Source organism: Miniopterus natalensis, chromosome 11 (assembly GCF_054644295.1).
Source record: "Miniopterus natalensis isolate mMinNat1 chromosome 11, mMinNat1.hap1, whole genome shotgun sequence".
Lineage (NCBI taxonomy): Eukaryota > Metazoa > Chordata > Mammalia > Chiroptera > Miniopteridae > Miniopterus > Miniopterus natalensis.
In genome coordinates, this window is record NC_142091.1 from 25488110 (window position 1) to 25500208 (window position 12099).

Below are 12099 nucleotides of genomic sequence, written 5' to 3' on the forward strand. Positions count from 1 at the left end.
GGGGCTGGCAGCACGATCCATCCCAGGGGGAAGGGTGGCTTCTAAGTGGGGAGGGCCACGTGCTGGGAGGGATCTCGTTTGTCCGATTACAGCTGAGAACGCCTCGGTGATGAGTGCCCAGTTCCACCCTTTACGCGATAAGGAAGCGCTCATTTAACTGTTTGTGACCTGTTTAGTGCTTACTTTTACACACACACACACACAATCTATGGCTGAGGAATAAAGGGTAATATTAGATAATTTTATAGCGCTTCATTTTTAAGTTTATTTAAAAAAATAAGTTGGGGAACTCTGTATCTAGTAGTTTGCTTGCTTCCATTTCATCTAGTTCTTTTTCTGGAGATTTCTTCTGTTCTTTCATTTGGGACATGTTTCTTTGTCTCCGCATTTTGGCTGCTTCCCTGTGTTTGTTTCTATGTATTAGGTAGAGCTGTTATGTCTCCTGGAATTGGTAGAGTAGAATCTTAAAAGCAGCAAGAGGAAAGCAGTTAGTTACCTACAAGGGAGCACCCATAGGACTGTCAGCTGATTTCTCAACAGAAACCTTGCAGGCCAGAAGGGAGTGGCAAGAAATATTCAAAATGATGAAAAGCAAGAACCTACGACCAAGATTACTCTACCCAGCAAAACTAAGATTTAGAATGGAAGGTCAGATAAAGAGCTTTCACAGACAAGAAAAAGCTAAAGGAGTTCATCACCACCAAACCAGTATTACATGAAATGTTGAAGGGTCTTCTTTAGGAAAAAGCTAATGAACAAAATAAACTGACACACAAAATAGACCCAGAGACATTGAAGCATGCAACAGACTGACATACTCCAGAGGGAAGGGGGAGGGGGAGATATTAACCAAAGAACTCATATGCATATATGCATAGTCCATGGACACAGACAATAGTGTGGTGAAGGCCTGGGGAAGGAGGCAAGAGTGGGGTGAAGGGGTTCAATGAGGAAAAAAGGGAGACATCTGTAATACTTTTAACAATAAAGATAAATTTAAAAAACAAGCCCCCCACCCCAAATAAGTTGGGAAAATTTGTACTTAAATTTTCTAGTTCTGTGGTCAACTTTTGTTTTATTAGGAAGAATGGGACTTTATAAAGGATTTGAATGCAGGTAAATTTTGTTACGGGAGATTTAGTTCACAAGTCGGGCCTCTGCCAAAAGTGTATGGATTATGCCAGATGATAGTGGAGTACTGCAAATTTATCCAAGAAGTAGCCCCAGCTGTAGCTGCTGTGCCAGATACAGCATCTACTGAAGTAGAATATCATAGCCTTGAGTACATGGTATGCTGCTGTTGATCTGGCAAATGCATTCTCTTTAATAGTAAGGAGCAGGCCAGAAGCAATTAGCATTCACATGGCCTAGAAAACAGTACACGCCCATGTTTTTGCCCCAATATTGTGTTATGTTAACACTGTCACAATAAATTCTGAAGGAACCTGGACCATCTGGACATTCCAAGGACTATAGACTATAAGACATCAATCGTATATTAACATTAACATCATGCTAAGACCTGATGAGCGCAAAGTGACAAGCATGTAGAAGGCTTGGCAAGACACGTGGACTCCAGAGAGTGAAAGACAAATGTCATAAATGATTCAGGGGATTGACATGGTGTTTTCAGGTGTCCAACTGTATGAAGCATATCAACATATCTCCTCTTTTTTATTTATTAATTAATTTATTTTTAAATACATCTTCATTGATTTCAGAGAGAGGAAAGGAGAGGGAGAGAGAGATAGTGACATCAATGATGAGAGAGTCATTGATCGGCTGCCTCCTGCACGCCCCTGACTAGGGATTGAGCCTGCAACCCGGGCATGTGCCCTGACAGGGAATCGAACCCCAATCGCCTGGATCCTAGTCTCACGGTCAACCACCGAGCCACGCCTGGCCAGGCTCAACATATCTCCTCTTAAGCACAAATTAATGCACCTTGTTTTTTTATCACTATGAAAGCAGCACAGAGCTTGCTAGGTCTCTTCAGGTTTTGGAGGTTGCATATTGCACTCTTGGGTGGAATAATCCAACTCATTTATTGAGTGACACAGAAGGCTATTTTTTTAGCAGGGCCCAGAGAAAGAAAGGGCACTGCAGTAGGTTGGGAAAGGGGTACAAGCAGTCCTGCTACTTAGGCCAAACAATTTACTAGAATAATCTTTGGTAGAGAAAGATGCCATGTGGAGCCTCTAGCAAGTTTCAGTAGGAAAGTGGCATAGCAGACCCTTAAGATTCTGGAGCAAGGCCATGCCACCTGCAGCAGAAAACTGGATACTATTTTCATAACATTTCTGTCATGCTATTGAGCCCAGTTGGGACAGAGCACCTCAGAAGATGATTTGATCTAGCTTCTGTCCTTGGCCATGCCAGTGGAAACTAGGCATGGGCTCAACAGCATGGTCTCCCTTTCACCAAAGTTAATCTACCTACTATTGCCATTGAATGTATGATCTGCTTGCAGTAAAGACCAAAGCTGACCTCCTGCTACGGCACCATCCCTCAAGGAGACCAACCAGTCTCTTGGTGGCAATTAGATGACATCAGGTCCCTTACATCTTGGAAAGGGCAATGTTTTATCCATACCAGACTGACATGCAGTCTGTAGGTTTGCCTTTCCTGCCTTGGCCAATACCACTATTGCTCACAGAGTGACTGATGTACTGACATGAGACCCTGATTAATACTAAAGAAGCGCACTTTCTAGCAGAGGAGAAGGGGCATGACCCTGCCGCACGCAGCAGCATCCAGAGGATGCAACCCCGAGAGGCTTCCTGAGGGCACAGCTGGCGCATCAGCTTGGAAATGACATCCTGCGAGCGTGGGTGCCATTCTTCAGGATATGGTAGAGACTTTAAACCAATGCTGCTACTGGCACTGTTTCTGACAGGTGGAAAACATGGATCTGGAAACAAAGGGAGAACGCAGGAATGGCTCCACGCGCTAGCACTTCTGTGGACCACCCTAGGGGACGGGTGCAGTCTGCCTCTGTACTTTTGGGCTGTCTATGGCTCAAGGGTCTCAGCGGGGGAGTGCCTCCACCGAGGGACCTGTAAGAGTCTCGGTGAACTTAGGCTTCAGCTGCACCCACTCACTTTGGGCTCCTTGCGCTGACGGGTCAGAGGCGCAGGGAAGAGGTTCTATCCTGGCAGAAGTAACTGACCCCAACCATCACAAAGAGCTCAGGCCACGACTGCATAATGCAGGCAGTGAGAAATATGCGTGGTACTTAGTAATCCACTGAGGTGGGCTTTTGGTACGTTCACGCCGAGTTTTAACTGTAAATGGCAAACCACATCCTGGTAAGGGTATGGAAACCAAGGTCTCACCCAACAAGGCAAACCACCTGGACCAACAGAAGGGGCAGGGGATCTAGAATGGGTGAGGAGACGGTGCGTATCAGTTAAGTCCTTGAGACCAAGTGTAGCATCAAAGGATGTGTTTGTCCCACTAACCCTCCTCTTATAAGTATTCCCCAAAATTATGACCGGTCAGAATCTTGGAAAAGTTATGCCTGAAAGGAATGAACCACATGAAAGGGACATAGATCTGAGCGGTTCAAAAGGTGGGCCATCGTGGATGCTGTTGGCGCCCTACCCAGATCCCATCACCAGGCTGGTGCACTGGCCTGCAGCGCTGTGGGGATCGACTGCTAATAGCTCACAGCTGCCCACTTCCCTGGAGACCTGCCCTTGGCTGAACTGGAGCCTCTTGCCCCATCTGGGAAGCAGCAGCCCCTCCTTCAGCCCATTCCCTCTCAGAGGCAAGACTGACTGACACAGGGGCACAAAAATGCCAGGCTTCTTGTACCCCCCCCCCCCCCCAAGGACCCAACTCTGTTGAGTAATCCATGCTCCAAGCTCCTGGTGAGCCCAGGCTAAACTAATCTTAACTGAGACTTCAGCCTTATTTAGCTCTCCCCCCCCCCCCCCCCCACACACACACACACTTCCCTCAGTCCTCTGCTGGGAATACTCCCTCAATAAATCACTTTCACAAGAATTTCCATCTCAGATTCTAGGGAACCTGACTGACCTCAGACAAATTCCTAGGTTGTTGCTTGAGTGACTGGGTGACATCAATGGCCATTTATTGAGAAAGGAAAACAGTAAAAAGAGCCCATTAAGGGAAGGTCTTATTTATTCTTGATTCCCCAGTTTCTAGCACAGAATCTGAATTCTTAATGAGTGGAAAAAAATACATTCAATTTTGAAGCCTGAGCTAGAGGTGACTTAGGACTCAAGACTGTCAAGTAGACAGTGGGATATATCAGTTCAGATCTCAGAAGATAGGTCTGAATCAGAGATATACATTTAGAAATTATAGTGATTAAAGTCATGAGTCCAATTGAAATCATCCAAGATATGCAAATAAAAGAAATTAAAAATATAGAAACCTGGGGAACACTTCATTTCAGGCACCCACTCCCATGGTCATGTTCTTGACTTTGTCATCAATGATAACTACATTATTTACTAATCAGTATTTTAAGCAAACTACCTATTATCCTTCTGGCTTACTTTAGTCTGTAGCAAATATCATAAACAATAGTGAAATATTGAAAACTTTCCCTCTGTAGTTGAGAATGAGAGAAGGATTCTGGAATACCAGTTTTATTACTCAACATTTACTGGAGGTCCTGGTTAGTACAATAAGGCAAGAAAAAGAAAAAAGGCATAAAAATTTGAAAGTAAGAAAACAAACTGTCATTATTTTGATTCTGAATGCAGAAAAACTCAAAAGAATCTATAGGACTGGAATACATGTGCAAGTTCAAGTGAGTTTTTCCGTGGGGAAAGAACTGGCAATCCTACCTTGCACCACATGCAAAAATTAATTCCAGATGTATATCTAAATATGGAAAGTAAAGAGCCAAAGCTTCCAAAAGAAAACATAGGATATTATTTTTATAACTTTGGGACAGGCAAAAGTTTTAAATAGGACACCTAAAAATATTAACCATAAAGGAAAAGATTCATAAGTTTGGATGCATTAAAATTAAGAACTGTGATCATCAAAAGATACCATTAAGTGAAAAGGCAAGAGTGGGAGAAGATATTTGCAATACATATAAACAACAAAGGGCTTATGTCCAGAATATATAAAGAACTTCTACAAATTAATAAGAATAAAAACAATCCAATAGAAACTTAGGCAAGAAAACTGAACAGACACTTTACAGTAGAGTGCATCAAAATGGCCAATAAATAAATGAAAAGGTGCTCAACCTCATGAGTCACCAGAGAAATAAGAATTAAAACCACAAGAAGTTGTTACTAATCATTGACCATAAGAGCTAAATTTAAAAAGACCAATCACTGTCAAGCGTTGGAAAAAATATAGAACAAAGAAAACACTCACACATTACCTGTTGGGGTGTTAACTTGCTCAGATAGTTAGGAAAGCAGCTTGGCAGTCCCTCCTAAGGCTGACCTTCTGCATACCCCATTACCTGGCAATTCTGCTCTTAGGTGTATGCCCAATGGAAATATACATATGTGCACCAAAAGACATGTATGTACAATGTTTTTAGCAGCATTACTGTTGCTGCTATACCCCAAACAGGATATAAATGTCTGTCAACAGTAGACTGGCGAAATTGTAGTATCATTGCATGTAGTATTTATATACAATGTAATACTATAGAGAAACAAAAATGGATTAACTACAGTTATATAAAACAATATGGATAATGAATCTGATAAACAGTGTTGAGCAAAAGAAGCCTGAAACAAAAGAACACATATAGTATGATACCATTTATATAAAATTTACAAATGGCTACAACTAACTTATGATGTTAGAAGTCAGGACAGTGGTTACCTTGGGAGCAAGCTGAAGGAGTGGCTGGAAGGGGACATGAGGGGAGCCTCTGAAGTGCTACAGCTGCTCTATTTATTACCTGGGAGGTAGTTACAGTGATTGTTCCGTTCATGATAATTCACCAAGCTGTCCAGTTCTGACTTGTGCATGTTTCTGTACGCATGTCACAGCAATAGAAAATATTTTTTTTTTTAAACAAGCACAAAAGATCACTTGTAGCTCTCTGGAATAGAGATCCTTGAGGGCTCATGGAATGTCCAGGGGTGAGTCCCAAGCACTTGCATTTTTTGAAAAGTCACAGTAATTCTGGCCTGCACTAGAGGTGAATACCACTGACTGAAATACTTCATGAAACATTGTGGATCTCCTTTCCTTTCCTAGGCAGGCATGGCCAAATGACTCAAGCAGCAACATTTTTTTTTAACAACTATGTACACATCAGTATATTGGTATCAGTGTAACAAAATCACCCCTTAAAGGGAAAAAAAAAATCCAGCAACCTTCAACTCACCAGTGGGAATACTTCTTCATCACTAACCAAAGGACTTGCCATTTCTTTCATTTGAAATGGCAAAGGTGGCAATGGAGGCGTTGCACTTCTGTTTGGATCACAGTCGTGGCTAAGTCTAAAAGACAAGGAATAGTTGTCATTGTCGCTACCAAGGACACCTGCTCGTTTATGTAGCTAAGGATTTTAACTTCTCTGATGTCTACCTGCGGGAAAATACACCAAACCTTTGGGCTTGTTATTGGGGTATTTCTTTGACAAAAGGTGAAGGGATTAAGCAAACAAAACAAAACAAAACTCATAGACCCAGACAGCAGCATGGTGATTACCAGAGGGTAAGGGGGGTGGGAGAAGGCAGACAAGGGTAAAAGGGGGAATGCATGATGATGGAAGACTTGACTTGGAGCGGTGAACACGCAATACTGTATACGGACGATGCATTCTAGAATTGCACACTTGAAACCTATATAACTTTATCGACCAGTGTTACCCCAATAAATTCAATATAAAAAAGGAATTCCCAACTGGGAACAGACAGTGGCCAAGGGAGAGATAAAGGGCTATAGAAGAAGTGTGGCACTGGAGGAAGGGGCCAAAGACGGGAGACAGACCTGGGAAGACCAGTAGGCTGCAGCAGATGGAAGGGAGGGGAGGGGAGGGGAGGGGAGGGGAGGGGAGGGGAGGGGAGGGGAGGGGAGGGGAGGGGAGGGGAGGGGAGGGGAGGGACTGCCAAGATCAGGGCCCAGTACAAACCAACCAACCAACAAACAAGGGCAATAAAAAAATATAAATAATAAAAAATATAAAAAGATATTTCTCTGAAAATAATTTTCCTGACAAATATTTCTACTTAAAAGACTTAGAATGATTAATAAAAAGCAGAAAACTTTGTACAGTAATTGTTAAAAATATCTGCTATCCTTACTGAGTACATTGCTTCCCTCTCTGTTTTACTTTTGTATCTCTTTGCCACTTAAATAACATGATATCAGTTTGAGAAAAATCTCAAAACAGTTAACGGTGCTGCCCTTGACAGTTCTAAATAGATACTTGTTTTTTAAAAATTTATCTTTATTGTTGAAAGTATTACAGATGTCCTCCCCCCGCCCTTATGTTTTTTATTTTCTATTGTACTTAACTTCACTGGCTTTCTTAACAGAATTATACTTTTTTAAAGTTGTAGAACAAGTCTTTCTCATTCCTAGAGGAATTAATAATTCATAACATATTTTTAATTTAAACCATCTCCTAAGCTCCTCCGCACTGTTGCCCTTGAGCAGGTGACTTTATCTTTGTTACCTTAATGTTTTCATGTTAAAAAAAAGGTTGTTATGAGAATTGAGCGCCACAATTCGGATGAAAGGCAGAGTACAGAATTTGTTGTTTGTGCTAAAATAGAGGGTAGAAAATGAGCCTGAATAAAATGCCAGTGAGGTTTTACAGTTTGGTATGCTGACTAAACAAATGAATTATAAAACAAAGAAACAAACCAACTTACCCTAAAATTTTACCCAAAAAGGTCCTAACAATATGGGCTGTTTGGGACTAAATAAATATCTTTCTGAGCATTAATTCATCAAAACGGCATTTAAGTTGAATAAAAATCATCAAGACCATGAAAACAAAAATCCTTTCAATTTAAAATTATTTATTTTTACTATTAATTCAAACTCTCCACAAACACTGATGAACCACTTTCAAAGCCTTCTTATTTTAATTTCACACAGTTCAAAAAAATGTACATTATTTTTCTCTGTTCTTATCCAAAGACTATCTATATAGGCTTGTTTCTTATGCAAACATTTCCAAAGCTATGCACACAAACAGCAATAAAAGTTAAGTGAGGCATCTGTAAATTAGTCCATAAAAACAAACACGACATGTGTTCCATTTTCCCTTATCTTGAAATATATCTTTTTTTAAAATTCATTCTCCCAGACCATAATTACCATGGAAACAAAACAACAAATGAAGCTGAAATAACAGGGTTTGTGATGTGCACAGATGAAACATCCCACAATCAAATAGAATTATAACAATTGCATAGTACATCTGCCTAGAACCTTCGGCCGGACCTTCTCATTTGACTGAGGCTACCATCTATCCTGCAAAGCACGCTGGCGAAAGTGAGATAATTATAGAAGTGATTCAAGAAATCTCTCTCTCTCTAATCTCAATTATGCAGAGATTTCGGGAAAAGCATTATTTGTCCTAAATTATCTAAATAATTATCTCAATTATCCATTTTCCTTTGGATGTAGAGATACAGTTTTACTGTCTTAATGACTAAAATTTATATAGGAACATTCTTTTTATTGTAAGATCAATAAAATGCAGAGATTGAGAGGAAAGACTACATTATGAAGTAAAGTACTTTTGCTTTAAATCATCTTTATATCTGACATGTTCTTCTGGAATCGGCCAGCTATTCAAATACTTCATAAAACCACCTTGCATAAAATGCTAAGTAGATCAATTTAATAGCCGTCTTAAAAATTATTTCAATTATCCTCTCCATGGGCCCTATTCCAAGGCCTCTGCCTGCCTCTGCCAGGAGGGCAGGATCTCATTGCTGTGCTGGGGAAAGCTGTACCTGCCTGGGGTTCGAGTCACCCCTTGGCGCGGTTTTCAGAGCTGCGGCTGCCGGTCCAGTCCTGGCCCTGCATGAATGTCCCCTGGCTCAGGGCAGCGGCCGGGCCGGGAGCAGGGTCCCTTCGCAGCTTGCCCCCAGCTCCCCCCTAACGCCCCGCACGGTGCTCCCCAGTCTGCAGACTGCCCGTTTCCTGGCCCAGGGTGGCTCTGCCTGCTAGGCCCTGCTTTCTGTGAGCAACGCCACGGCGCAGCATTTTCTCGGCGTGCTTCGTTTCCAGTGACTGTTCCTGTACAAGGGGTCCTGAGAGTGGCGATGACAGACCTGACTTTGTGGGTTTTTAGTATCAGAAGCTTTTAATTGATTCACTAGACTTGAAGGAATTTTAATGGTTTTATATTAGTCTGTGATTACTAAAATTTTCCCAGGATGTGATATAACTTTTAAAACCATAAATTCCCTTGTAAGTATGTATCTTAAGTAGGGATCAAATTCCACTTATTACAAAGTTGATTCGTCATTAAAATTAGTTACATATGAGTAGCTCTGGACACCCTACTCCAGATCAGCTTGGAAGCTATTCTGAGCCTCGAAGCTCTAACTTTAAAAAGTTTTAAAATATTCAGTACATCATCATCCAGTTCAACTACATTTCATTCAGAATTTTTTTAAAAAGTGCCAAGTCACTGTGTTATCGGGAAGCAAATCCTTTGGAATACCCTAAAATACTTCTTATTTCTAGTGGGTGAGCATGAAAACGCGCCGCTTCCAATGGGGTGAAGCCCGCAGCAGAAGCGGAGCTGCTCCTGAGCAGCCAGAGGTTATGTTCACAACGTGCCACGCAAGCCTTTCCCAGCGGGACGCGAGCAGCAGCGAAAAGCTGGGCTGCAGGCGTTAGACTTTTGTGGGACATTGTCTTCCCATATTTTTACCTAAAAGCTTTTCCTTTCTCAAATAGTTTAATAAGATGTTTCTGCATTAGCCATTGATATGTAAACATAACGTATATATTTGGATTTTTTTAATGTCTAACAAATATAAACACATAGCCCGCCTGGCTGTGGCTCAGCCTAGGATCCAGGCGATTGGGGTTTGATTCCCGGTCAGAGCACATGCCCAGGTTGCGGGCTCGATCCCCAGTTGGGGGGGTGCAAAGCCGATCCATGACTCTCTCATCACTGATGTTTCTCTCTCTCCCTCTCCCTTCCTCTCTCTGAAATCAATAAAGATATATTTAAAAATAAATATATATACATATATATATTTTACTGTTTGACTTTGTTGAGCTGTGCTGTGAGGAAAAGAAAGACACTTTCATGTTTCTCTTGCTAAATTTAATGGATATGTGCCGCACAGTTCTCCACTGGTGAGTTCAGTGTCCTTGCATCTCAACAACTCTTTCCCCATAGTGGCTTTTACATGGTAATAATTTATTCAGAGCATTTGAAATGCTGTTTCTGTTAAAAACCAGGTCACTGGAGAACACTGAAATCAGACAAGGCATTAAAACAAATTTAATGAAACTTTCAACAGGCGAGAGTGGCAGGACACAGGCTTGCAGCAGGAACACTAGCCTGTCTACACTGCTTATTAAGAGCGTCCCCTGCTGCGCGCCTGCCTCCCAGGCTGCTGTCTGAGTCCCCCACCGCCTTGTTTCCTTCCTCTGACACGTTCCGTGCTGCTCGGCAAAGAGAAAAAAGGGGGCAACCACACAATAAAATACTTTTAAAAAATAATAAAAGGCAGAGGGACTGTCTTTTTGCTTAAGTAACAACACCGGGTGCCTTCCTCTAAGGCTTTTGAAGTTATTTCCGACGAGCAAGGACAGGAAACAATGGTCTGCACCCAATGGGTGCTCTGTACAGGCCGGCGACTGACACACATGGGAAGCCCCTTTATCGTATCTTTCGGGGCTGCTTTTCTCTTACAGAGAGAAAACCATGGACATGGGGCCATGATCTGACCCGTGGAGAAATGGGTCCACGGAGTAGGAAAGCACTTAGTAAAGGGTTTATTCTATGTTAGAAAATACAGCCTTACACCCAAATCAAGATTAGACCCCTTTGGACAGATTTTCAGTTAGGGTGGCCAGTTAACAAGGACACGTTCACCAGAGGCTGGCCTGTGACCGTCTCCGTGGCCTCCTCCACCCTCCCATCCTGCCCCCCGCAGCTCCCACCACCAGTGCTTTGCAGGGTAGCAGCCAGCCTTCCCTCATTCCCTTCTTTAACCACTTGAAGAGGGGTTATTAATTTAGCATTTTTGAGTGGTTGCTGTTTCCTGCATCGGATTAGGATATATCCTAATACATACAGGGCTGAGGTGGTGAAGTCGGGGAGAGCTGTACTACAGCCACAAGAATGTTGAACAGGCATCTTTATTTAGTATGTCCCTTGGATTTATGGATTTATGTACCTGAAAACTAGACATGCTCAGCTGCAATCCCCTCCCCCACAGGGTTGTCTGAGGAAATGTCAGATTCAGCCATTTATCTATGCATCAAAACATACTTTTTAGGCAGAATGAGTTATGGGAGAAATATTAATATTATTATAAACATTAATAATTTTGTTAGTAATAATATCAATAATAATGGCCAACATTTATAGAACTGCTATATTTGTTTCACATGAAACTATGTTTTCTCCAATAATCCTCACAAAACCTGATAATTATTATCTTTATTTGTCAGATGGGAAACTGAGAGTTACAAAGGTTAGATAAATTTCCCAAGATTGTAAATATTATTTTATATGAAAACAGTATGTAAAGTTTTCATGCTAAGTATGCTAAGCTTCTGAGCAAAAGTAGTATTGAATTTGGGCCTGGACCTATCAATGCACCATTTCTCAGCATATGTGTCGTGGAATGTTAACAAATCTCATACCAAATAAGTTTGGGGAATGTTACACCCCGACCCTCTTGGAATCTCACAGTGTACATTAGCATATTAATGACTCAGAGGTTCTGTAGAAAGGAAACGTGTTTGTTTTACTGAGCATTTTCTAAGTTTAGAAAAACAGTGTAAAGCCTCCAGAGAGAGTTTTGACTCCATAAATATTTTATTAAAGTTGAATAAATTAGTCTAATTTTATGGTTATGCTTACTTAGATTTTGAACTAAGACATTTTAAAGAGCACGGGGATAATGTGGACAGCAGATAATGATCTTC

At 41.5% G+C, this 12099-nt stretch overlaps 1 protein-coding gene and 1 long non-coding RNA gene across 2 annotated transcripts in view; one reads left to right on the top strand and one right to left on the bottom strand.

Moving 5' to 3' along the window:
- Nucleotides 1-12099, top strand: part of LOC107532444 (uncharacterized) — a 219773-nt gene that overhangs the window by 84731 nt on the left and 122943 nt on the right. The window lies entirely within an intron of this gene.
- Nucleotides 1-12099, bottom strand: part of DEUP1 (deuterosome assembly protein 1) — a 76509-nt gene that overhangs the window by 1098 nt on the left and 63312 nt on the right. Inside the window, exon 14 of the mRNA XM_087822121.1 lies at nucleotides 6341-6455. Within this exon, the coding sequence (XP_087678247.1) occupies nucleotides 6341-6455 (115 nt within the window). The remainder of the gene's footprint in view (nucleotides 1-6340; nucleotides 6456-12099) is intronic.